This window comes from Fusarium phalaenopsidis (genome assembly GCF_050370095.1).
Source record: "Fusarium phalaenopsidis strain FUZ10S chromosome Unknown contig_32298, whole genome shotgun sequence".
NCBI lineage: Eukaryota > Fungi > Ascomycota > Sordariomycetes > Hypocreales > Nectriaceae > Fusarium > Fusarium phalaenopsidis.
The window spans coordinates 1,858,807-1,885,082 of NW_028145407.1; the positions used below are offsets into that span (position 1 = coordinate 1,858,807).

Sequence of the window (26,276 nt, forward strand, 5' to 3'; positions counted from 1 at the left end):
CACATGCACACACGTCTTTCTCTTACTGTCTGGGCAACAAGGTAAGACGCCTTGTAATATAGGTACCGTCAACTTTTGAAGCCTGACCTGACGCACAAGAGAAGCATCGACAAGGAGGGGGGATCCATCCTCCTGCGCCCGGCTCATGCAACTCGCCATCCATCCCAAAATCCTCACTGCCAGGCGGGGGCCTCAATCGGGGCTGCTGAGCAACCCCAATCGGTCGACCCTTTTGTTAATCGGTGCGTGTGTGTGCATGTGTGCCCGGGAGACTAGTAGGACTCTCTTTTCTTTGAAGTCGTAATATGTAAAAGCCCGTTTGTGCCCTCCATTCTGTTCGCCTCACTTGATCCTCAACTTTTTCAAACTGTCGTGCAGCCTTTCTCGACACACTTGTGCTGCCCGTCATTTCTGCCCTTTCTGTGTTTCCCAGCACCGTGCAGGGTCCCTTTTTTCTTGTATACCATTATCCTTTTTTCCCGTGTATCCCGTACCATGCTCTCCGATCCGTCGTCTTACCCCGTCCGGAGCGGAGGCGGCGGCCTGGCCGTGGAGCGAGGAGGGGTGCACAAGCCGGCCTTCCGCGAGCGGATTCAAATACCCGATGATAGCTCATCGGTTGACTCGGGATCAAGCGACGCACAGATGAAGAAGAGACTTAGTGCAGACATGTCCAAGGAGCAGGTGGAGGAGTTGGTGAGGAAGCTCACTATTGATGAGATGAAGACCAAGTGGTTTGACGAGATCTTTGCCAAGGTCAAGTCTGAGCGTGAGTTGCCTTTCAGATTGGTCTTTGCTTACTGCTGACGTTTTTCAGTCGTCGAGCATCCTTCGCCAGATACTCCATCTTCATCAGAACCCTCAAGCCCCAAGTCCAATCCCATCGACCACAAAACCGCCTTCCAAGCAACAGTCGAAGACGACCCCGAAGACCCAATGGTGCAGTCCTTCGAGTCCAGCAGAAGAACCTCAAACCGCAGCTCAGCCGCATCAACGTGCAGCCCTACGTCGTCCTTCATCTCCGAGACCAAACCGACAAAGCCCGCCCTCGTCAACCATAACAACCACTCCCCGAGCGAGTCGCCTCAGCATAGTCCCAAGATCCGGCAGTCCGTGCGCTTCTCCGATCGGGGGCCCGTTATTCTGAACGGTCGGCCGGCGACCCGCACTGAGGTGCCCCGTCCGGAGCCTCCGGTGGTTGATGAGCAGAGGAATGCTCTCTCGGCGGTGGACCAGAAATGGGGGAAGCTTTTTGACGATAGGGGTGAACCGACTGCCCGGCTCGGACAGGTTCTCAGGGGAATTGCCAACTACTTGGTGAGTTCTTTCACTGTTTATTGAGATTAAATGAGAGCTAACTTGTGCAGATTGCTGAATACACTCCTCACAACTCTCTTGTCGTCACACCAGAGAAACTCAACCAATTCTATGCTACCTACAAACTCGAATCCGAGGCATTCCCCTTTCAGCGTAAGTACTAACTTATACCTTAAAAATTCTTCTCTAACACAGGCTAGAAATATTCGACTGCAATCCTCACGGAGCTCTCGACAACCTCGAGACTCTATACCAACACCTCCGCTGCGAGAACCACCTCATCCAAAGACGCCCAACCGGAATGCCTCATATCCCTTCCCTCACCCCCGCCGGCTTTGAGCGCTGGATGGTCTGTCAGATCCAGACTTTTCCCGACCAAGAGGCCAAGCGACTAAACCGCGTCATCGCCGACCTGCCAATCACCGCGGATGGACCTCTAGTCGATGGAAAGCCAGAACGTCTACCGAAGCAGCTTTCGAGGCATCTTCTACCTGCTGATCGACAGAGGGAGACGCATGATCTTGTCGTCAATGCTATTTCTGACTGGATCAAGATGGCCAACGAGAACGATATCGAGTATCGACGAGCTTCCTTTGACGAATCTCACAAGTCTAGCTCAAGAGATGAAGGCACAGGGCGGTATAGACCCGATGACTACCGGAACCACGACTCGTCCAAGTATCGCCGCGGCTCAAAAGACAACTACAAGTCGTCATCATCCCGCACCGATACTTCAAGTCGCTTCATTCCTCGTGCCAACTCAGACAATACCATGAAGCCGTCGAAGGAACACTCTCCACCCCCGACGACGACATCAAACCACAGATCTCGCAGTCCCGTGTCCAACCGCTACCGCCACTCAACATCTGCTATCGAGACCAGCTCCAGCCCCCCTGACTCCTACGACCTCGTCTCTTCAAGCCACCGAAACGGCTACCCCAGCAGTCGACGAAACCGAGAAAAGGAGTACCGCTACTACCAAGGCCGAGAACCAAAGACCTCCACAGAGGTGACACCGCGCTCAATCCCCCGTCGAGAAAGCGAGCGACGAAGCCCTATAGTCGAGGGCAGCGAACGAGACCCTAACGGTCTTACGTACGATGAATACATGCGTCTTAACCCACGAGCCATGAGAAACGTGGTTGTCGACGACGGAGGCCACTATCGGACTCCTCACACCAACGGGACTGATGAGAGGTCTCGCTAATATGTTTTTTACTAAAAAAAAAGATCCATTGAAGATCTTGAAGTTTGGGATGTAATTTCACCACGTTTTAAAAGGGGTTTTCAAGATCCTCATCAAAGGATCTCTATTTTCTTTCCTAATATTTTTACACCATATCGACTTTTTAGTTTGACCTTTGGGTTATTACTTTTATACATTACGAGATTGACGACATTCAACGATTTTCTTTTGTTTACTGGGGCAATATTCTAGATCAATCATGAGATTGCACATTACGGGGTTTTGGGGGGAGGCTCATAGTCATGAAATACAAGTTTCGTTGTACGTTTGACACGCACACATACACATACACATGTTCCTTTGGAAACGTTTTACAAACACGTGGTCTTATGGTGAGTCAAACTGTGATGCGCCCGATGTTGTGTCAGGGGTAAGATTCATGGGTTGATGCATCGTATTGAGTCACTGTTGTCAATGTTGACTTGTGTTGATACAGCAACAGCATCTCACAAACAGGCATCATCATCTTGACAGTCGCATTTTCATCAAAAATTCTACTGAGGCCGTCACCAGTTTGCTAAATTAAGGTATTTGGGAATCAATACATCCTGTACACCATCAATTACAGGCGGGTGCTGTCAACAGGCATCCAATTTATCACCACCTTGTCAAATCAGGTTTTCCGTCACCCTCCTCTGCAACACTCTTGAAACCCTGCCACCCAGCCGATGATCGTAACCCTTCATGATCATACCCTCATCCTTGGCCCTAATCACCTGCCTGGTGCACCCATGATGGACATCTGCATGGCGTTTTAGGGTCAAGGTGAAGCTGACCACGTCGTTGGCATCGCGCGGATGTAGCCGCTGCATGACAGGGACCAGACTTTAATCGATAGCATGTTGTTTTAGCCAGTCATGTTTGGTGGGTGATGTAATTAATGTGTGCTCTACTGTTTTTGTAGATGAAAAAGGTCAAGACGATCAAGAGGTGACAACGTGTAAGTTGAAGCGGATGAACACGACACAACACCACTTTCTCGGGTGGCGAGTGTATCCCACCAACACCAACAGCCGATCCCAAGAATTGGGCTTCCATAAGGGATATGCTTCGTATCATGGGACCAGACTGCCTTTTCTATTGAGACTTCGCCCACCTTGCGACACTGCTGAGTGTAAGGGTGGAAGGATAGGGGCGCTCTCCGCTATGGTCAAGGGTAGTTGCGGCAGGACAATGCCTGATTCTTATCGGATTGCAAGAGCCCGAGGTGTGAGAACAAGCTAAGACCGAATTTCGCCTCGTTGAATATCAGCGAGCCTTGTGGATCAAAGTAGTCTTGAGGAGGGGGGCTGTTCGTGGGAATGTTGGAAAAGCCGGGGAGTAGAATTGACACACCAGCTGGTGAACGTTCACGGCCTATGTCCTAGGCAGTATGTAAGTATCGTACAAATGATCAGAAAGAACTCTGTAAGAGTTCCGATCTGCTCTGAGATTGCTGTAATATGAACACATGAAGAATGATGAGTTCTCCAAGGACAAGCTGAATGACCTTTATGAGACATGATAACATCAACTTTACTTGCACCATCGAGAACACTCCTTTGGGCTGGCGCCTCCGTATTACTCCAGTCAATGACACCTCTGAGTTTGTGCCGCCGTTTCGGCATGATCTGTCTGACGTCCGGCCGGAGACGGAGCTTCACATACAAATACGACCGGGTTGATCCGGTCACTTTTTTCACTGCAATTTTAACCCCGCCCGAGGCAGTGGCAGTACAAGGCAAAATGTGAGCCTCTTTTCTCCTACTCTTGAATTGTTGTTCGATGAAGACATGAAGAAACACTGATGGGAATTCACCAAGGAAAGCCCCGGTGACTGGGTGCTGGATGATATTCATAGCAGCAGCTTCACTTGCATGAGAACATACGCCTGAATCGACGACTCAGTATCCCTTTGATTAGCAACTCCGTTTCAGTATGACCTCACATCCGGCTGAAGAACTGCGCTTGGAACAAGACAACTTGGTCCAGTATCTTCACTGCAATTTTAACCCGGCCCAAGGCAGCAATAGGTAAAATGCAAGCTTGTTGGAACCCCAGTCAAGTTGAGCAGACATCCCAGCAAGTCTATCCGATTCAATTGATACATGATATATTCATCATCGCGAAAAATTCGCGAGAGGTTCAGTGCCCAGCCATCTATAGCTTTGTCTAACCAGGTGGGTTTAATCACCACCTTTCACCTCAAGAGCACAAAAACCTCAGCCTATTAAAACAAAAAGGGTCATTTCTAATACATTTTTCTTCCCCCCTTGTATGCTCTCATCTAGCCCCTTTCATCCTGTGACAATCTGTAAACGCCGAAAAAGTCAATCCTCCGGGAATCAAAAAAGTCTAGTTTTAAAACTGCACTCCCTCACCGACGCCGTTCTGGTACTCCAGGAGAATCTCCTTGGTGATCTGCTCGAGGCATCCGGAGCTGGCGGCGACGAAACCGAGGACGGGGGGAGAAGCCTTGAGGACCTTGCTCTGATACTCCGGGTGGTACTGGACGCCCACGAACCAGGGGTGGTCCTTGAGCTCGACGACTTCCATGCGGTTGCCCGTGTCGTCCTTGCCGATGAAGTGCAGGCCTGCGCCCTCGAGCTGCTCGACGTAGTCGGGGTTCACCTCGTAGCGGTGTCGGTGACGCTCGTGGACAACGTCTGCGTTGCCGTACAGAGCTCGGAGCTTGCTCCATTCGCTGCCGGGCTGGAAGTGAGTGGCTCGAGATCCCTATATATCAAGTCAGCAGGTGTTAGTTACAAACAAGAGACATCCTTACAAGTCTCATGGTGCCACCCTTCTCGGTCTTGCTGCCCTCGGGCATGAAGATGATGACGGGGTGTTCAGCGTTGGCGGTAAACTCCTCCGACGCAGCGTCCTTGAGGTTGCAGAGCTTGCGCGCCGCCTCGATGACGGCAACCTGCATACCCAGGCAGATACCCAGCATGGGGATCTTTCTCGTGCGAGCCCAGCTCGCCGCCTTGATCATGCCCTCGGTGGCACGGGAACCGAAACCTCCGGGGATCAGGATGCCGTCGGCGGTGCAGACCTCGTGCCAGGCCTTGTGGTACTTTGTGGGGTCGGCGTCCTGCGTCGACTCCTCCAGGTGCTCCGAGTCCACCCACTTGATGTGGAGAGCCTTCTGGCATCGCATGGCAGAGTGCTCCAGAGCCTTGGTGACCGAGAGGTAAGTGTCGTGCGTCTCGACGTACTTGCCAACCAGAGCAATCTCAACCCGGTCGACGTGCTGTCGGGGGTTGACCGTCTTCTGCCACACCTCCCAAAGCTGAGCACCCTTCTCAACGAGGGCAGGGGGGATAGTCAGCTTGTCCAGCTGCAGGCCCGTCTTTAGCTGCTGGAGCAGGCCCTCAGTCATGAGGAGATGAGGAACTTGGTAAACGGTCTCCATATCCCGCACGGCAATAACCTGCTCCATATCGACGTGGCAGCTGCTGGCAATCTTGGCAACTGTAGCCTCATGGGGAGGTCGTTCACATCGGCACGCAATCTACCTAGGTTAGTTGCTATTCCGGAAATAGTGTAATCCTCAAATACGAACCAAGTCTGGCAAAAGACCCCTGGAGCACTGGTTAGCAAATTGGTTCAAACATGTAGTGAGTTTGAGTTGCTAGGGCGAGTTTGCAAACTCAGACCTAGAAACACTCATCACAAAACAATGGTGCAAACTCACGCTTGACGGGCTCCACGAATAGAGTGCTGCGTAGGCTTGGTCTTCTCCTCTCCGTGGATGACGGGGACGTAGGAAACGTGGATGTTGACAAAGTTGCCCTTGCCAGCTCGTTGACGGAACTGGGTCAACGCCTCAACGAAGGGCATGCTCTCGATATCACCGACGGTACCTCCCTGATGGACGGTAAGTTTCAAGTAGCACAAGAGGGTGAAGCGTCCTAGAGCATAGGACTCCGCCTGGGCTCGTGGTTACATACCAGCTCAACTTGGACATGGTCAGCAAAGGGCGCTTCATCTATAGCCTGTGGTGCAAAACATACCGATACACACATCAGGCTCATCTCCCGAGTCGTCAACGGGGATTCTGGCAACACGCTCGATGGAGTCTTGGATAGCGTTTACGACATGAGGCACGACCTGGACGGTCTTTCCGAGATAGGTGCCTTTACAAAACTTGTCAGCTTTCGCGATGGCTGCAAGTCCTTCTGGGCCGGTATACCTTTTCGCTCTTCTGATAGCACGAAGCTGACAGGGTTTAGTCTTGGCGCTTTCAAGGCCAGGGATTCTTTCGCAGACATACTTGTAAATCTTTCCAGTGGTGATGTTGCTCTACGGGTCTGGGTTAGAGGAGGATACAAGAGTACGTGGGCGCAATCTGAGCTTACCTCCTTTGTGAGATTAAGGCCCAGGTATCTTGATACAGTCAAGTCAGACGGCATTCTCAGTCACGAATATAGCGATTTTACCTTTCATAGTTGCCCAGGTCAAGATCACTCTCACCACCGTCCTAACCCAGTCAGCAAGAGGTTGCGCGTCCGAGTTTGGAGCAGGGCGCATTACGTTGAGGACGAAGCATTCACCGTGCTCCTTGGGACTCATGGTGCCTTGACTCCCAGTCAGCCCGATAGCTCTGCCTGGGGAACTACAGTTGTTGGGGACTCGCCGGCATCAATATTCAAATAAGGATCTATCTTCACGGCCGTGACCTTGAGGCCCAGGGTCTTGAGAAGAAGGCCCGAGGAAGAGGCTGCATGGGAGATAACAAGAGTTAGTTACGGTGAAGGAGGGGCACGGTGTTGCTTTGACTTCGTACCAATGATGCCCTTGCCAATGCCGGAGATGACACCTAGGAGCGACGTTAATATGGATGTTTTGATAGATGGGTCAATACTTCAGCACATACCTCCAGAAACTAGAACGTACTTCATCTTGTCGGTCGGGGATAAGGTGATTTGTTGGTGGTGACGGATGAAGCATTCGTGAAAGTTGAAAAATTTCGACGCTTGCCAGGCTCCATAGAGGCACAGATTAGATACGGGTGGGGCCGCACAGTGTGTAGACACAAAATGCACTGGTCATCTAACTCTGACTCTGACTCTGACTCTCCCTCGATGCCATGAATCGTCATCCGTGAGGCTCTGCTTTGGCTTTCGGCAATGCCCGATCCGCTCATCGCGCAGTTGATTAGTAGCGGTCTCACATTGGTACTCGATGGAATAAACAGTTAATTTATCCTTTCACAGGACACTACTATGATGAACCAATGAAGCAATCCTTACTGCTTCATGCCTGACACCAAAATTATTGTAAAAACAATGGAAAAAACAGGACCTTCTATGGCCAGGCTCCACTCGATTAGTACTGGACTTTTGTGCCACGACTTGGGAAAAACATTGCTGAATGCCGTCTACACCGGTGCTATGCAAAGGGTGAAAAATGTGTGAATGTGAATGCTTGCATTGAGAAAGGGGGTATCTGTGATTTGTGCTAGTAGAGGTGCTCGGGAGCGGGACGCAGACAGAGCGCGTAAACATGACAGTGATATGACATGTGGATAATGAGATGGGTGGCCTTGAGGCCGGTGTCGTGGGACATGAGTGAACCATGGCAAGCGTAAACAGTCGCTGGGCGCGTGAGATGTAGTAGAATAATGCGTGTCGTTAAAGTCGTTATAGCGTTGCGCGTGCCACTGCCTTTCAAAGCGTGGGCTTCATCATGCTGGCGAACCAGGGTACGGAGAACCAAGACTGGAAAGGCTGGCGATACTAGTGCGGTTGACGCGTTTACGCTTCATAGCTTGATAGTCCTGCTTGAAAGAAGAGAGGCATCGTTGAAGTTCCTTGTCCGGGTGAGGAGGCAGTTGGATCTCAACTGCCTTGAGACAAATCCTTAGATGCTGGAGCTCGTCGTCATTTTCGCGAAGCTCCTGCTCTCTGCGTTGTGTGTTAGAGAAGAACCTGCAGAAAGATGTCCGGGATACTTACAGATGAGATACCCGGTTTTGAAGAAAGATGATGCGTTGGGCGGCACGTTCGGCACGCTCAATGAGGAGACCTTGGATATGCTAAAGGACATGTTAGGACGAGTGGGACAAGAGATAAGAACTGCAGCTTACTTCCGACTCCTCCTGGCGAGCCTTGAGATTGGCAACGAGCTGAGACATCTCCTCGTTGAGCTGCGTCACTTCCTTGATAACCTTCTTGGCCTGAGCCACCGTCATACCCATGTTGGGTGGAGGGTCAGGTTCCGGCTCCGGCTCCGGCTCGGGGTCCCTCCGGATAGACGCTGATAAGTCGGAGAAGCGGGTCCGGAAGATGGATGAACCCGGAGAGCTGAACAAGGAGTCACCGGGACTGCGCATGTCGACGCTCAGGGGCCGTCGGGGAGTGGGACGAGGTGAGGGGGTGGATGGGTTAGATGAGAATGAGACTGTCTTCTTCATTCTGGTGGATGCTTCCAGGTGGTCCAACTGAGCGGTGAGGAGGTCGACGTCGACATCATCAACATCATCGTTGCCGGATGTGAGCTCATGAGCGAGTTGACTCAGACGCCGGGCGAGGGTGTCGCGGTTGCTCCGGCTGAGACGGACACCCCGTCGGGCAGTTGGTGAGGCGTCATTAGGCTCTTGGTCGTGATGAGAAGAATGCCTCGAACCGGAGAGCTCCCTCCTCAGCGGGCTCAACCGTCCAGTGGAGAAGCCGAGACTAGAAGCGACACTCGGACTAGACAGTAATGAGGGCGTCCTCATGCCGGGAAGGTCCTGATCCGGGACAGAGTCATGGTCGTCGTGATAGCGATGGCGGTAGTCGCTGCGATAGTCGTTGCCGTAGGAAAAATACCCGGTGGCTGGGGTCGTCGCGGTGGACGAAGATTTTGAGATGGGCATCTTGCGATCAGGCGTCGAGAAGATGAGCTGCTCATCGGTGACTGATGCAGCAGCGGCGGCCTCAGCTGCAGCGATGGCAGCGGCAGGATCCTCGTCGATGGCAGCGAGATCCATGGTTGCGAGTGGACAAAATAGAGGGACTCGGTCGGTTTGTGCAGCAAGACCTGACCTGGCTTGACAGTACAGCTCACCAGAGCCTCACAAGCCCTTTTTGAGAACCAGAACCTTTCCAAGACACCCGCCTAAAGGAGACGAACGACGTGGCCGTGGGTGGATCGCACAAACGAGAGAAAAAAAAGAGCACTAAGCCTCACCGACTCCCCTGGAGAAGCGGGAGGCTGGAGCACGTCCACCAACCAAAGGCGTAGCTTTGGGCGTGGTCCTCAAACTTGGTCGGCCGGGGGGGCTGCTAAATGAAGGGCCCAGTGGGCCACAGGAGGCCCCAGAAAGGGGGCGCAAAGAGAGAAGCGAAGCAAGGGCGTCAAAAGTAAGACGATGAGTCGATAGAGCAGCTCAAGGCCACAAAGCAAGCCTGGGAAATCTGCGTCTCTGTCGCGCGTGCGGCCTCAGTCTCTCCCTTTGGCTTTGGGTCGAGTCATTTGGGTTGGGTTGATGCAGTCAGTGGAGGAGGAGAATCTGTTTGGCTGCGCTTAAGCAGGTCGGGGCCAGCCCCATATTTAATCCGGACCAATCATGTAACATCAAATCGAGATACGTCATGCCTCGCCTATTTTTGGCTGCGACACAGGTATCGGCCACCAAGCGCCTGGCCTTGTAAGGTTGTGGCTAAAACTCGACTTTGAAGAGGTGAATAGGGATTTCAGTGGTAACAATGACGACAATAGAAGTGGTGAGACATAAATACCCCGATGGATGCATCTTCGTCATCATGGGAAAAAGCACCATCGTAATTACCCCCTTACTGCAGCACAGATAAACATTCGAGGGGCACTCATTTCCAATCTGTTCATTTTTCATTCTCGAACCCCTAGCGAGATTTTTCCCCGCGTGATAAGTCACCTGATTCGAAAGCCAAAGACGAAAGCAACACCAGAGACAAAGGATCAACAGCGGCGCATCTGCTTCTGACAACAGCTGGTCTTTGCCCCGGCAACATGCCCTTTGCATTGCTCTTGGAAAACTGAGAGCGGTTGGTCGGCATGTGACCGAGCTGAGCCTGATTGGAGGTGGGGTGTGGGGTACCGAGACGGCTTGTGAAAGGGCCTGGCGGCGCCTCCAACGATGGATGCTCGATGGAGTCTGGGGAACTTGATTGCCGGAGTATAGATGGGCAGTTTATAGTTGAGCGTATCTCATGATTTACGCACCTGAGTAGCGGGATTTCCTTTCTAGGAAAAATGAGGATGGAAACAGGTCCAGTAAAGTATTGATTCTCAATGTCCCGATAAGGCAGTCCGTTCTCACGACGAGCAACCTTCAGACGCAACACGTCTCTTGGACGCCATGTTCGCAACAGCGCCTCGCCTCCGTTCTCGACCTCTCGCCAACCCTTGTCTCCGACGCAGAACATCTTCCACTCGCCCCGAGCTTGCCGCTGCGAGTCGCGGTTCTTCCCCCGCGAGCAAGGCCCAGGCCCTAACTCTCCCTCCGAATCAACAAACCCCGTGACGGCCTGTAGCCAGATCTCGTCGATTTGTGGTGCGCCGTTCATGCCTTCATGGCCTGACCCGGGCCCCCGGAGATTTCCCCGAGGTGAGTCGACCGTACCCCGACATCTGAGCTCGGAGACCGGCGGGGAAAAGGTTCAGATTGTCAACCCCGTAAAAAGGAAAAAAACGTCTACACGCCCCTTCAACAGACACTTTTGTAAGAGATTGACCGCTTGCAGAAACCTTCTCTTGAGCAATTATCTAGTTTCTACTGTCCCGTAGGCCCGTATCCTTCACCCCGGGAAGCAAAGGCACAGCTCCGCGTCCCCGTAAAAGCGTCTCCATCATGTGCCCCCCTCAGAGGGAGAAAAATGGATGGGCTTCCCCATACTCGATCCCACTTTGGAGCAGCCGGTCCTGGGTACCTCTCTAAGATGGGAAGTCTCAATGACGTTTTTCCCCTTGTCATAGCAATGCATGTCCCGTAGCTATCCCCGGCAATGTGTGCTTCCTGCTGCTGGACCCCCCAAACCCCGAAAGCATCATTAGGTGCTCATCAACCGAGCACTCCCGCACCTGACCTTGGGCTTTTACTAGTCCCGTCTTCTTCCACCTGCTCTTGCTCCCCTTCTAACCTCGACTCTATTTTTTTTCCCGGGATCTTCCATTGTGCGCGTCTATTGTTCCTCTAGTCTCACGCGACACCAATCTCTGCCATATTTTCTTTTTCATTCTCCATCTTTAAAGAGGCACAAGCAGGGAACACGCCGCTGACCGAAGAAATACGTACCTCCGGACTGCCTCGGCTTCTCCCGCTATTCGCACCCCTTCAGTCTAGTCACCGCGGGGCCGCCTTCAATTGATACCTACCTACCCTTCCTCCTCCAAATCCTTGACTCACTCACTCTCCCATTCTCCCCCGCAGCCGAGGCCAATTCCTTTCCCTCACGACACGCGCCCGCCGTCTGCTCTGCTTCAACATAGAGGGCTCTTCTTCAATGACGACGCCGTGAGTTCGTCCTTCGTCTCCAACTCTCTCGGACGCCCTCCGCAGCGGGATCCCGGTCTCTCCCTCCGTCCGTCCGAGCCTGCCTCCGAGTCCGATTCCTCTCTCTTCCTCGTGCTCTATCGCCTCTCCCGCCTCTCCTACATAGAAACCCGCTGCCCATCATGTCGTGGAAGGCTTCAGAACGTCTGATGGACACCATCCGTCACTATGCCAGGTTTCCCGCCACTGGTGTCAGCTTGCGCCAGATGGTGCAGTTTGGCGAGAAGCCCTCGGTCGGTACGTTTCTGCTCGCCTCGAGCCCATTGAGGGCTCCCGGACCTTTCACAGGCGCGCTGACTCTTGATCTTCTCAGGAACCCTGTTCCGAGCTTCCCAATTCCTCGCCGAGGAGCTACCCATTCGCCTGGCCCACCGTGTGCAAGAGCTTGACGAGCTCCCAGATGGTCTCAATGAGATGCCCTCGGTGATCAAGGTCAAGGACTGGTACGCCCAGTCTTTTGAGGTATGCGCTCATGAGCCAATTCCTTAAAAAGCGTCAAACTGACTCGGCCGCAGGAAATCACCCAACTCCCCCGGCCAGAGCTCCCCCAAGATGTACGCACCCGCCTCATGAAACCTAGCAAGACCCTCGGCCGCCAGGCCTTCCGCCTCCCTCCTGCGACCCCCAATCCCTCAATTGACGAGGGCGAGTCTTCGGGCTGGGGAGGTCTCCAGAACAATGGAAACGGCAACGGAAAGAAGGCCGTGACACGGCGTTACTTCGCCGTCGTCGACGACACAGGCGACTGGCCCGCCGACCTCCACCTCTACAACCAACGTTTCGCCCAGACTCTCCACGACATCAAGCGCCGCCATGATGGCGTCGTCACTACCATGGCCCAGGGCATTCTCGAGTACAAGCGCCGTCGCCAGCGAATGCAGATCGATAGCACCATCCAATCCTTCCTCGACCGCTTCTACATGTCCCGTATCGGTATTCGTATGCTTATCGGCCAACACATCGCCCTAACGGACCAGAGCCATCACCGCGATCCTACCTACGTCGGAATCATTTGCACAAAGACCAACGTCCAGGACCTCGCCCAAGAAGCCATTGAGAACGCCCGATTCGTCTGCGAAGATCACTATGGCCTCTTTGAAGCCCCCAAGGTCCAGCTCGTCTGCAATCCCAGCCTCAACTTTATGTACGTTCCCGGTCACCTGTCACACATGCTCTTCGAGACCCTCAAGAACTCGCTACGCGCCGTCGTCGAGACCCACGGAATGGACAAGCAGGCCTTCCCTGTGACAAAGGTTATTGTGGCCGAGGGCAAGGAGGATATCACCATCAAGATCTCGGATGAGGGTGGCGGTATCCCTCGCAGCGCCATTCCTCTCGTCTGGACCTACATGTACACCACTGTCGACCGCACACCAAGCCTGGACCCTGATTTCGACAAGAGCGACTTCAAAGCCCCAATGGCTGGATTCGGATACGGATTACCCATCTCACGTCTATACGCGCGCTACTTTGGCGGAGATCTGAAGCTCATTAGCATGGAAGGGTAAGTTTGCAATACAACTCGGAGGCCCCATCATGACCTCCACTCTTCCCCCGCATATGACGACCCAAGTTCATGATTAACACGCTCTCTAGTTATGGCACCGATGTCTACCTCCACCTGAACCGCCTGTCCTCGTCGTCCGAGCCCCTCCAATAGCAATTAGACGCCCCCGGCGCACAGAACCTTCAGGTTCCCCCTTGGGTTCTCCGCAAACGACTGCAAAGCCGGAACCGGGAGGTCTCGGAACGGAAACAGGTGGGCGACGCCGAGGCGGTGGTCAACGCGCCCCCGCGAAGCAACTATACGAGTCCACAGGAAGTCTAATGGATTTTTTCTTGGAAAAGGGAATCATCGTCACCCGCGGCAGAACCGTGCGCCGGAGCAAAACACAGACGAGAGCAAAAAGACATGCTATATCAACAACATCAACATTATCAACTACTACTATAAAGAAGACGAGGCGGCCCAGGCACCCCCAGTCGCCGACGTCGATATGCCCGCGGCAATACCATCTAAACCGGAATGCGCAGGTCACCTGGATATTCGAAAGGGGGGGGAAGCGACAACTCCAGCCGGGCGAAGACGATACATACAACCAGGATCATGGACGGCCCTTTTGGTTCACCCAGCCTGAGGAACCGATCCGTGTACAAGCCGGACTGTCGGCGAGCCTCGACGCCCTGTACAGCCTGGCCAAGCGCATTGTTATGCGCATGTTTGGGAAGTGAAGGAGCCCGAGCTGTAACATTGAAATAACTACATGACATTATATCGGGGGACGATGACGGATTTTTACGGTGGCGGAAGCTCATGGTATGATGCAGAGCAAATGAAGGGAATGGAAGAGGCATGAATGGATGGGAGGGGAAATGATTGCGGGTGGCTCTATTGTTGGCAAAGCAGCATGCATGCATGTACATGGAACAAAAAACACTTCTACGGGAGTCTTGGTCATGGGTAGGAAATATCACTGCACTTGTCTTTTGGTTACTCGACGGAGAGTCTGGTCTGAAGTGAGCAAAGTGAGGCTCACTCGTATAGTGGAAGAACAGAGTCGCGAGGCTTCAGAGAAACAATACAGAAGGGCGTGCGCCCAATGCTTGTTTTCGCTCCCGGCAAAGACATTTCAACATCTGACTCCATGTGTATGGTATCTATTTCAAGGGGTACAGTCTTCTTTGCATGTGCTTGCATATACGTTGTGGTGTTTCTTGTCATCTCAAAGAATCAGCTCTCAGCACCAAGGGCAGAATATATTTGTAAACACTAGGGCATCTCGCAGAGACAAGCTCGCATGGAGCTCACCAAGTTGATTGGTGTACATATATATATAATCGAGCTAACTCGTAGCTCTATGTCACCATCCAAGTGACACGGTTCACAAAACCAGCCTCAGTCCTCCAGGGGCCAGGGAGTTATCAGAGATGCATGATCCTATCAAAAGCTTGGCACGCTCACTTTAGCAGCACTTCATACCCTCCATATTCCCGGATCCTGGCCCTGCCGCCGACGACAAAGACAACCTGTTTCAGAGCCAACTGCTGGATCTCCTCGAGCACGGCTACACGATCGGCGGCAAAGCCGTAAAACAACCTCAGATGCCGGTCTTTCTCGCGAAGCGTGAATATCGTGTGGAGAAGCTGCTCGTGCATCTGGATCATGCACGACAGAATCTCGTGCCGGGGAAAGTTCTCGCCGCTCACCTTCTGCCTTAGAAGGTAGGCCCACTGGTCCACGGCTTCAACGGCCTTACTGTAGATGTCCTTCCAGTGGATCGTGTGTTCTCTTCCTTCCTCGTCTTCTTCCTCGGGCCACCTGATCCACGGGATCTGCAACTTGACCTTGGCGTTCATATTGAGACCGTCAAATTTCCTATCCGCGCAGGTCCAGGCGTCGTGGTCGGGGTGTATCCATTGGTAGCAGAGGTACTGTGCCATGATGAGTGTTCTTTTGTGTAGTGTATTACTTACTCACCTGTCGCCTTTTTTCTTAAAACTGGGGGGTTGCTCATATAACCCTGGTAATGAGTGAATCAGTTTAATTGGAACAATTGGAACAGGGGAGTTTGTGAATTGATGTTGGTTGGAATGATTCTGAATGACGAGCGAGGGGATGAGACTATTTTTAATACTTCGATCCAACCCTCGACCAGTGCAAGTCGTTCACAATGGGAACAAAGAGTTCCCTTGGAGAAATAGTCGAGTGGTGGACTTGTTCATGAGCAACAATGGTCATCCTCCGCACACATCGTCATCATGTGAACAAAGCGCATAAGGGGTTTAATCTAGAGAACAACGGCTTTGTTCATCTAGCCATGGGATGGGTTAACTACGGATCAAACTTGAAAGAACGCGTTGTTCTAGCCGACTCACACCTCTCATGATGGGCTTGCTGCTGACTTCCTTACCTATATGCACACGTTGGTAGACAGGGACCCAATTCGCTGCAGCCTTTGCACATGTTCATTGTTCTCTAAGATCGTCTTCACTACAATCTTGACCACGCCCAGAACTACGCTCCCACACACTTGAGCGGGTTCGCCGTTATGTCTGGAGTAGACCTACCTCTTCAAATATAGTTAAGCCGTCGTCTAGAACAAGCTCTTGATAATAGAAACAAAGAAGCTGAAGATGGAGAGTTAACTTGGGTGCGGACGTGTTCATATGAGCCCGCAACTTCCATTCCCATATCGGCATGGTGAATGAATAGGTAGCGAACTCAACCAGGGGAATAGTAGCCTTGCCATCCTTCTCCAATTATGCGTTCTGTGGCAAAAGACCGACTCTAAATTATCTTGAAGACTCCTGGTTGGCAGAATCTCATTCCTAGCTCGCGTCAGACGCCATCGCTTGCATGTGCAGGTGCATTGCTAGCGGAAAAAATAACGAGACAGATTTTGGTCGCAGCCCCGCGAAAATAGTCTCCTGTTTCTTTCCAACCCCTACATTGATAGGACAGTGGTTCATCACCTTCACTGCAATTTTAACCCGCCCCAAGAGCGCTCGGGGGCTCAGAGGAGCCCTCCATACCTCCAAGGATGTTATCTTAACTATTGGTCAGCCTGCCCAAAGGTTGCATAAGACAACCAGGGCTGGGAATGCGGCTTGGTGTGTCTGAAAACCTGATCGATATATAATTTCTTCACTGCATTTTCAACCCGGCCGAAGGAGACGCCCATACATTAGCCCACAGGTTCACAATTACATGGGCCTGCAAGAGGTCTCTTGTTTCAACTGTCTCCCAGAGTGAGTTACTGGAAATAGAACTAGATACTAGATACGTAGGCAGAGAGCTAAGGTGAGTAGGTGGCGAGTTCAGCCCAGGGAACATCGACTTTACTACAGGCTCTTCTCTGTGCAACCAACACTACCTCAACCTGTGAAGGTATTCAGTTGGGAGGACCTCATGATAGGCTCACTGTTGTGGCCATCACTTGCATATGTGGGCACAGGGCTTAGACAGCGCGAGCGCCTTCACTGCAATTTTAACCTGCCCCGAGAGCCTTTGATACTCGGCTGACTGGATGTCAGACTGTTCGCCAGCGCAAGGCAACTTTGCATGAAAAGAGGTCATAGCCCGACCTATGAGTTCTTCGCTATACTTCTGACGCTCCGCAGACTCATTCCACTTTCAGAGGAGCCCTCCAGAAGTACCCCATAGATGTCAGCCTGTTCACCCTGGTTCCCAAGACAACAGGGCCCCTTCACTGCATTTTTAACGCCGCCCGAGGCAATGCTTCTATACCTCCTGACAGGCTTACGCTTATCGTCAAGAGGGCTCTCTTGGAGCTGTTGAATCGCATCCAAGATTAAATCACTGACAAGAAAAACATAGAGGCTCAGTAGGAAGCCAAGTGAAGGGCATACTTCTAGGTTAAGGAAAACAAAATGTTTAACTCAGGGGATAATCGCCCATCTCGTCGCTTTTTATATGTTGTGAAATCCTGACATGGGCGCCAGCATCATCTAGACCCAAGCTTGTGGCTCCGCGATCACCGATTCACCGCAATTTTAACTCTCTTCGAGAGACTCTGAAGCTCAAAAAAAAACCCTCCCATCCTCGTCGCAACAGCTGCACTGCGTTTTAACCCCTCGGAAGAGAACACTGGCATGGATGCCTGCCGGCAGGTTCCTGATCATCTTGTCGGCAGGGCTCTTCAGCTGCCATCTAATCGTCTTTCCCTAGAATGGCAGAACCAAAGGAGCCACGCAGAGAGAAACTAAGTCCGGTATACGCATTTGAGCACGCACTGTTTCTACATGGACATAGCAAATGACGAGTTTGAAATACCTACAGAACGACGGTTTTACCACTCTTCTCTAAGCCGTGGCAGACCATCCATTCCATATCACGATTTGAGGCTTGGTATATTTTGCATCATCCTTTCACATTCTCCCCAAGAGCCCCCGGTGCTTAGAGCCGCCTCAGTCTGGTGATTTTACCGCCTCCTTTGACAAGAAACCGTTCTTCCTTTTTCACTGCAATTTTAACCTGGCCCGAGGAAACGCTCACACATGGTACTAGGCCTGTGGACTCCCAGCTCCACGACCAGGAGGGTTCTTATCTAAACACTTCGAAGAACAAATTACAGATGGCACCTAGAAGCAAACCTAGGTGGAGAGAGCGTCAATCTGCTGTAGACATATTTATGAGTTCTCACCTATACCACGTCATTCCTGTAGACAAGGCGAACAGCTGCCAAGTTCAACACAGGGAACCGAGTCGTTATGGTCCTCCTCCACGCCGTGGTAGATAGTATTCCAGATCAACCTGTGAAGAAACATGATATCGTCCAGTTGACAATTCCCCATGTTAAGCTCTGCCGAAAACTATGGAGGATCGCCATCATCTCCACATAGAGATTTCCTAGCTGCTACAGTTGAGAGGTACTTGCATTGAGGACAAGACATCACTGCTATAGAAGTACTTCAGCAGTTTCTTCTTTTGCTCTCAGCTAAGTAACCCCTCGGCAAGCCTCAAAGCACGTAAACCTCGTCGGAACATGGTTTTAACCCATCTTCACTGCAATCTTGACCCTCTCTAAAGAACTTTATGCGGTAGATACGACTCAGTCAGCCAGCAGGTTGGCCTACGCCAAGGCAACTTTTTGCAGATCACTTTGAGGCCTCCTACTCCTGATGCGGTCGCCTTGTTATGCACTTGGTCTACCTATGCACTGCAATTTTAACCCAGCCCAAGGGAACGGCTCAGACATTATGCACTTAGTCTACCATGCACTGCAATTTTAGCCCAACCCAAGGGAACGGCTCAGATACTGGTCTAGTTCGCAAGTTTCCTGTTGCCTTACCAGCGGGCGGCCCAAGTACTTGACCCTCTCCCCCCCCCCCCCCAATAAATCACCCTCTCTGCCTCCTCTTGATCCAGAAGCCTGGTTACTACATGGACCACTTCCTCGATGAGAGTCGAGTCGCAAAGACAGAGTCAGGGTAAAAAGCTTTCAAGGAGGGCTCTGAACAAGTCTATTCACAGGCTCAAGCAACTCAAGTAGACAAATACAGTTATTGGGTCATGTGCAAAACCGATGCTTGAATAGCCTCGACTCCCAACGACAAACACCTCTTATATCCTCTTCTAACTGATCCCATTTCATACATATACCAACTCAACACTCCATTTATATGCCTATACACAAACTCCTCACGCCAACTCAGTGAAACTCAGCCTCAACTCTTCCATACCGCACTCCATCAGCCTTGAGCTCAAAGCCCAACCCAGCACTCTCGACCTTCATCTCAAGCGTGAAGTCGAGGTTGTCAAACTCGACACCTCTTGTCGTCGTCAGACGCGTAAACATGCTCCGCGGCACGGCGTTGAGGTCTGTCGTGAGTGTGCACACGTGGATCAGGTCGCGCGTGTACGCTGCTGGGGGTTCGTCTGCGTCACACGCGATGAGGTCGTCTGTCACGATGAGGGACTGACCAGGGCGGAAGTTGCGTGTGTAGTGGAAGGCGATGGGGGCAAGTGGTGACAAGGCCTCGCCCTGGGTCGTGTTAGCAGATGATGGCTGTCCAACGTTATATGGCGGACTTACCTTGGCAATGTGCCATTGCATCCGATCAGATACCATCCACCTCTCCCACAGCGGCGACCAGTACCGCTCACTAACCGAGTGCTTCGTCGGATCGTACACGGTCGCGTACGATGTTCCGTAGTGCATTCTCGACTTGCGCGAGATGACCATGTTACCCTCCAACCCTCGCAGCACAGCACCTCGCACTACCGCCGTCCAAGCATACACAGGCTGCATAACCTCGATGGATCCCATCTCTTCCGTGGCATTGGCGTTGGCGTGTGTCGGCCGTTCACTGTACGGAGGCGGTGCGGCACTCGTAAAGTGAGACTTGAGACGACGGTATAGGTAGTCGCTCTGGCCAAAGCCTCCTACCAGCACGATACCCGAGACGATGCCGCCTTTTGATCGGAGGTTGCTGACCTGGCCCTGCACGAGGTCACATACTTCTTTCACCACCGGCTCAAAGATGTCCTTGATCTGCTCTCCGGTCATGACCAAGAACCCAGAGTCTAGGCCAGCCTCTTCATCATCAGGAAGACCAGGGAAGCTAAAAAGTCAGCACAATCGCAAACAGGGGGTCAAGGTAGACATACGGGACGTTGACTTCCTGATGCTCATCCTCGTTAAAGTTGCGCTTCACAAACTCCTCAAAGTAGCGGAGTCCCATCTGCCAAGTCTTGCCCTTCTTGGTCTTCATCTCGTCAAATCGGGTCTGTCCAAGCCGGCCCCTGACATGCTCCTCGAAGCGGTAGTTTAGGAAAGCACTTCCACATAAGCCTCCTGTTCCCACAGCAGATTCTTCAACTCGGAGCGGCTTGAGGGACATGATCTTGTAGGCGATAAGACTATAAGAGGTTAGGGGTGAAAGTTGACGGGTATGAGTTAGACTCACTCGACGGTACCACCTCCTGCATCACAAACAATGAAGTTGTCTCCCACGTTCAGATGATTAGGCTGAATCGCCTTGAGCGTGTAAACAGCCGCAGCCTCAGGTTCACTAATCATCTGAATTTCAGACCTGCTACCCATACCAGCCCGCTCTGCAGCTTGAAGCGTCGTGTTCTTGGCTGCATCACTCCAGACAGCCGGACACGTCAGTACAAACTCGACCTTTGTCGACGCCATAAACGACTCGCCGTACCGGCGCGTAAGCGTATCCATAGTATGCTTGTAAATCTGGGTCAGGTAATCGCTCACAGCATCAACAACATTCTTGTTGAACCGCTTGAGCTGCGCCGCCGTATCGAGCGGGCTCACATAAAAGGGCAGCTTCTGGGAGCGGTCGAGGAACAGCTTGATGCAGCGCAGCCGCGACTCCTCGGGCTTGAACTGGAAACCCCATTTCACCGAGGGCTCGGTTCCTTGGGGCGCGTTGGGCGGATAGTCGTAGGCAATCTCCGTAGGAACCTTGTCCGAGGTGATGCCGTTGCCGCCGGGCCACGTCTTGATGATTTCTATATCATCGGGGGTAGATGTGTAGACAGCTGCGACACTAGGAAAAGTCAATATGACACAACTCAGTTACCAACTGTATATCGATACTCACCCTGAAAAGGTGGTGCCAAAGTCGACACCCACAATCAACCGGTCACTCAGAGGCGGCTGCTCCCTCACAGGCTCCCTCACGGGACCATTGATGGCCTCTGTCGAGCTGGGAGGCGTGTAGCTGGTAAAGTAGTTTCGGCTCTCCTGGTTGCGCCGGCTGCTGGCGGTGGTGCGCAGCGGCATGTTGAGGTTCATCATGTTGGCCATTTTATCGACAGATGAATGGTACACTGCTGGCCTGTCGCTTTCGTTTTGCTTTCACGCCCTCGGTCTCACATGCGCCGTTACCATCCTTCTCCTGTCGCCCAAACGTTTTAACCCCTCCCCCGCGATGCGATGCGGGCGACTTGACCGTTGGACGTCAAGTGGCGGGGATGTGAAGTAGTGAAAATGAACTAGCGGTGGCGAGACTTGCCCCAGGTAGTAAAAGGTGTATCGTCGGACGAGTTGTTGAAAAGATGAAGCGAGGCGAGGTTTAGTCGAGAGGACCACGTCGTCTCACTCAAGTCGACGGTCCGTTCATCCACTTGTCAGTTGACACTTTCCGCTCAAACTTGAAACCCCAATCGTCACGGCTTCTTCAGAGAAAAGAGAGGTGTGAAAAGCCCGCAGAAAATAGAAGCCCATCAACAAAGATGACACGTTTTTAACATACACCCCAAGACCGTGAGTCGTCGTCGTCCTTGTCGGTCAAAAGTTGGCTCTCGTCGTCGTTTCAGCTCCGCTTACCAGGATGCGAATGGTGCTGCCTAAGGTAAGCGTCGCGATCCATCTTATTCCCTTGGTCAACACGTGACGCCCCTAACCCCAACCTCGACCTCAACCTCGCCATTGACGTCGCATCGAGGTCCCAACTCTAGGCTGAACCTGAATCCCGTCAAGCTAGTGACGCACGTCTGCGACTCCGTTTATAGATCCCAGCTCTCGTAAACGTCTCGATAATGGCAGCCTAGACCCTCATTGTTCTTCATATTCCAAAAGTAGAACTATTGTGTCTCACTCATCTTGAATAGAATCGCCCTCTTCATAAAAATATTCAACCTTGCACAAGGCCGCACAACCACCAAACCTACCCTCACTCCTCTCCCAAGACATACGCCCTCATCTCATATCCATCATCAAGCCACTTCATCTCCCATCAACCTTCATTTCTCTTCTTTGCCTCCCCCGCTCAGCACAAATGTGACTTTATTTTCGTCACCTCATCCCCCACTCGACAAGGGAGAAGAGGCCTCGAGACGCCGCCAATGCATTCTTCAACATTCAACCGCTCTCTCCACCTCGAGACACTCGGTAAAACATCCTTTCCACGGCGTCGCCGCCACCAAACCTTGCACAGTCACGTATTCATTACCAAAGACAACACCAAATAAGACAGCCATTGCACGTCACAGTAGCAACAAAAGTCATAGTTCATCTCCATTGATTAATCCCGCCACCACTCCATCCGTCCATCGAGGCACCAGCCTCCCCTCTTGGGGCATCAACTACCTAATTATATACGCGTCGTAAAGTGCAAACTGGTCTGAGGCCGGCTTCATGGCCAAGGTATCAAAACTCCCATCTAGGTACTCGGTTCGGTTGGCAGTCTCCCGAATGCGCTGGAGAAACAGAAAAGATGCGTAATGAAATGATCGCTGACTTTTTTTTTTACAACATTCTTCAATAAGCAAACGTTGGACTGATCCTCCCCTCCTTCACTCCCTTCCTGTCTCCCTGGAGGCGTCCTGTTTGACCCTTTTTGTGCGCTCAAGAGATGAGATATCCCAACATGTGACAAAGAAAATGGCCGTTCATATGCAGCCCAAGCACCTCGTACTCCGATCCCCCCTCTTATATAATAGGTAGGTAGTTGACAAAGGAAAGAAATTGGTCCAGTGATATGCGGTATTGCTTCAAGCAGATTGCGGCGGAGCTCGCCTGTGTCGGTCTATAAGGGGTATTTGATACTCAAAGGTGGATGAAATGAACAAGAGCAAAATGTTTCAGGAAAAGGGAGGGATAGAGAAGAAGTAATAAGTAATATGCAGAAGGCGGCGCAAAATCCGGCCGGGTATTTGGTGAAACGTCGAGCCTGCTGAATCGAAAGGGGGAATAAAGTGTGTATAGTCAAGCCAGATGCCCAAAAATCAAAAAGGACCGCCCACGTAACGATGAAAAAGATCAAAACGAGAGAGTTGCGTATCTTGCCCAACACCAAACACCGTGACCATGCGAGTCGATCGATACCAAAGAACTTTTGCCACACCACTGGACGTAATCGTACCGCGTTGTGTCCCGCGTCTTATAACTTAGAAACGGTTGCCAGCTGCCCAGATGCTAGCCGCCGCTGAAGCCGCCCACTCGCTCTCCTCATAAGGGGGCGTTGGCCACTTGTACTGGCCCTCAGACTTCTTGTGTAGATCAAGTGGCCTCGGAGTGACGGCCTCGTTGCCATCACCGAAGAGGACTTGGTTGCCACTGGCCGAGGGCGAAGGGGTTGGATATGGGTTCATGAGACCCAGGTTGCTAGCCGACTGGCGGAGAGGCTTGCTCGAGTTCTGCTCCATGCGCTTCATCGCACGTTGGGTAGAGGTAAGGGCCTCGTCCAACAGTTCCTCCTCCTCGTCAGGGGCTTCATACTGATGAACACCATGCGTCGCCTGTGCTCGTCGTGTTCGGCTCGAGATAGGACCACCTCGGGCAGCACCAATCAGGTTGTCGACTGACCTAGCTTGGTGGTGAGGTAGCGAGTGATGCCGCTTGAGGTTGCTCGTAGGCGATAGCTGATGGGCGGGCGGTACAGGTGGACGCGAGTCGAGATTGTTCTGGACATCCCGCAGGGCTTTATCCAGGGACTCATAGACCTCTGACTTGGGAATGGGAGCCTGCTGCTGTGTTTGGTCAATAACCATGGACGACCGGTTGCTAGCCCAAGGGCCGCATCCAGCTTGAGCTTCCAGATCATCGTATGAAGGGGAAACGGGTGTTTGGTGTCGACCTGAGAAGCGTCTGGCACGCTTTCTAAGGTGTGAAAAGAAGCTTTCTTTTTGACCACTGGGTGGCGACGCAAGGCCCGAATTTCCATTGAGGGCGCGCTCTGCTTGCTGTCGGTGCATCTCGGTGTAGTTGTTCGTGCTCGAAGCGACAGAGAGCTGCCGGCCAAGTTTCTTGGTCTTCCCCTGGCCATGTCCATTAGCGTACGAGTCGTTGTAACCGTTGTTGGCTCGGGCAGTTACAGCATCGGGGACCGGCGAGATGGGCCTGATCGTGGGTAGGATGGGCATGGGAGCGACGTTCGAGGGGCCGTTGGTCCAAGTAGTTCTCTTTCCGGCCGCTGGGCGTGGCTTAGCGTTTGAAGGCACTTCGGTAGTCGATGAGGTATGTACTGGAGCAGGTCGAGGAGCAGACGCATCCTTGACCTGGGCTTGCACGGTGGCCAGGTCGGAGCTCTCGGAGCGACCGATGAGCGACTTGCGGAACCAAGATTGCTTTGTGGAGGTGGGAGTAGTAGACGAGTCCTTGCTGCTACGGCCAAGGTCAGACTGCTTGCGTCCGAGGATTCTAGAGGCGGAGGACTTGGGGCGCATGGGATCGACGGCGTCGAGGAAGTATTCGTGAGCCAGAGCTTGAGAGGAAGTCGGGCGGTTCTTGGGATCCCACATCAGACACCAGGTGACGAACTGGCTCAGAGCGGTGGGCCACTGAGGTGTTTGGAGGATGGTATCCATGGCATGAGGGGCCATCTTAGGGAACGAGAAACCCAGCTTGCCGGCGAGTCTGGTACCCTCACGCCAATCACCACCACCAACACGGGCGCCCGACTTGTTGTACCAGTTGCCAGGGCTGCCCATGATCTCGCATACCCTCCATACCTGGTCGACCTCGTTTCCACCGGGGAACAGCGGCTTGAGAGTGGCAATCTCAACAGCCATGGCGCCAACGGCCCAAATGTCCACGGGAGCAGAGTACTCTCCCGCTCGCAGGAGAACCTCGGGGGCTCGGTACCATCTTGTGGAAACGTAGGTGGTGTAGGGAAGCTTCGAGTGTGTCTCTCTAGCGAGACCAAAGTCGGCGATCTTGACGGTGTAGGTGGGAGGCGTGGAGGGAGGCGTCACGAGAGCTGAATATCGTCGGAAGGAGTTGCTGGATTCACTGTGGGAGGAAGTGGAGACGAGGATGTTTTCGGGCTTGATGTCGCGGTGGAAAAAGTGGTGGGAGTGGATATGCTCGAGGCCCTGCATAATCTGGAAGAGGATGCTCTTGACACTGGCGTTGTCGAGGCACTTGTGGTCGCGGGCCTTCATCAGCTGGTAGAGGTTACCCTCCATGTACTCCATGCAGATGTGCAGCTTCTTGCTGTAGGGGTCCAGGAAGATGTCGAGGGCGGGGACGAGGTGAGGATGTTGAGGCAGGGTGCGGAGAAAGACGACCTCGCGGAGCTCCAGACAGGGCGTTATTGACTCGAAGGTCTTCTTCATAGTCTTGATGGCAACCTAAACGACTGTTACGGGTGCTGTCACACAACGCAGGGCGCGCATCGAGTGAAACTTACCACAGTCCCTCGGCGGGCAACGTTGGCACCCGCTGTCCGGACCCTTCCAAGAACGACGCTACCAAAGCTACCATCGCCAATCTCCTTCAGAACTTCAAATCGGTCCTCGAGGGCGAGCTGGTGGCCCGAAGGACTCCGATGAGTCAGGTCGTTTGTGACAGTCATTTTGTCGGCTGTGATCAAGATACAGTCCACCTCGAGATGTTGTGTGACACGCGAGTGAGAGCTGAGATCCTGGGGAACGGCGTTAGGGATTGGCTCCAAGGACTCCCGACATTGACCAGCAGCGGTAGACAATACCTAATCCAGGCCTGAAGCGATAGACAGGCTCTATCAAAGAGCAAAAGACCGATTTACCGGAGCATTCAGGTTGACCAAGTGTGATTAGAATGACGACGAGCGTGCGAGCTGAGGGCGTGCGTGCAAGCGAATGCAGTCGTAATAGCGGAATTCGTGGTGGTGGTAAATCGTTACAGTAAGGTAAAGGGGTGGTGGCGGCGGTAGAACGGTGAAGATGGATACCGGTTGATCGAGGAAAAGGGATGTAAGTGTTAAGAGTAGCTCAAGATGATAGAGAGTGAGCGTCGAAGAGAGTTG

The 26,276-nt window shown here is 52.6% G+C and overlaps 7 protein-coding genes across 7 annotated transcripts; 2 read left to right on the forward strand and 5 right to left on the reverse strand.

Annotated features, from left to right (window-relative positions):
• Positions 1 to 495: 495 nt before the first annotated feature.
• Positions 496 to 2,524, forward strand: LRP88_07135 (uncharacterized protein; the record flags this gene model as incomplete). Its single annotated transcript, XM_083243670.1, has 4 exons — positions 496 to 769; positions 818 to 1,317; positions 1,368 to 1,470; positions 1,518 to 2,524. The coding sequence occupies 4 exons, from the start codon at positions 496 to 498 to the stop codon at positions 2,522 to 2,524; spliced, it is 1,884 nt and encodes a 627-aa protein (XP_083100894.1).
• Positions 2,525 to 4,903: 2,379 nt separating this feature from the next.
• Positions 4,904 to 7,446, reverse strand: LRP88_07136 (uncharacterized protein; the record flags this gene model as incomplete). The annotated part of the gene is made up of 13 exons (XM_083243671.1): positions 4,904 to 5,278; positions 5,328 to 6,056; positions 6,108 to 6,126; positions 6,240 to 6,412; positions 6,496 to 6,503; positions 6,559 to 6,681; positions 6,738 to 6,763; positions 6,819 to 6,847; positions 6,904 to 6,931; positions 6,985 to 7,025; positions 7,216 to 7,265; positions 7,332 to 7,364; positions 7,422 to 7,446. The coding sequence occupies 13 exons, from the start codon at positions 7,444 to 7,446 to the stop codon at positions 4,904 to 4,906; spliced, it is 1,659 nt and encodes a 552-aa protein (XP_083100895.1).
• A 785-nt stretch (positions 7,447 to 8,231) lies between these two features.
• On the reverse strand, positions 8,232 to 9,518 carry LRP88_07137 (uncharacterized protein; the record flags this gene model as incomplete). Its single annotated transcript, XM_083243672.1, has 3 exons — positions 8,232 to 8,451; positions 8,503 to 8,582; positions 8,634 to 9,518. The coding sequence occupies 3 exons, from the start codon at positions 9,516 to 9,518 to the stop codon at positions 8,232 to 8,234; spliced, it is 1,185 nt and encodes a 394-aa protein (XP_083100896.1).
• Positions 9,519 to 12,184: 2,666 nt separating this feature from the next.
• Positions 12,185 to 13,722, forward strand: LRP88_07138 (mitochondrial branched-chain alpha-ketoacid dehydrogenase kinase-domain-containing protein; the record flags this gene model as incomplete). Its single annotated transcript, XM_083243673.1, has 4 exons — positions 12,185 to 12,299; positions 12,376 to 12,524; positions 12,662 to 13,566; positions 13,659 to 13,722. The coding sequence occupies 4 exons, from the start codon at positions 12,185 to 12,187 to the stop codon at positions 13,720 to 13,722; spliced, it is 1,233 nt and encodes a 410-aa protein (XP_083100897.1).
• A 1,298-nt stretch (positions 13,723 to 15,020) lies between these two features.
• LRP88_07139 (uncharacterized protein) lies at positions 15,021 to 15,503 on the reverse strand (the record flags this gene model as incomplete). Its single annotated transcript, XM_083243674.1, has 1 exon — positions 15,021 to 15,503. One exon carries the CDS (start codon positions 15,501 to 15,503, stop codon positions 15,021 to 15,023), a length of 483 nt encoding a protein of 160 aa, XP_083100898.1.
• Positions 15,504 to 19,234: 3,731 nt separating this feature from the next.
• On the reverse strand, positions 19,235 to 21,352 carry LRP88_07140 (Hsp70 family protein; the record flags this gene model as incomplete). The annotated part of the gene is made up of 5 exons (XM_083243675.1): positions 19,235 to 19,567; positions 19,619 to 20,147; positions 20,245 to 20,445; positions 20,493 to 21,092; positions 21,147 to 21,352. 5 exons carry the CDS (start codon positions 21,350 to 21,352, stop codon positions 19,235 to 19,237), a joined length of 1,869 nt encoding a protein of 622 aa, XP_083100899.1.
• A 2,084-nt stretch (positions 21,353 to 23,436) lies between these two features.
• On the reverse strand, positions 23,437 to 25,844 carry LRP88_07141 (kinase-like domain-containing protein; the record flags this gene model as incomplete). Its single annotated transcript, XM_083243676.1, has 2 exons — positions 23,437 to 25,620; positions 25,680 to 25,844. 2 exons carry the CDS (start codon positions 25,842 to 25,844, stop codon positions 23,437 to 23,439), a joined length of 2,349 nt encoding a protein of 782 aa, XP_083100900.1.
• Between the last annotated feature and the right edge of the window lie 432 nt (positions 25,845 to 26,276).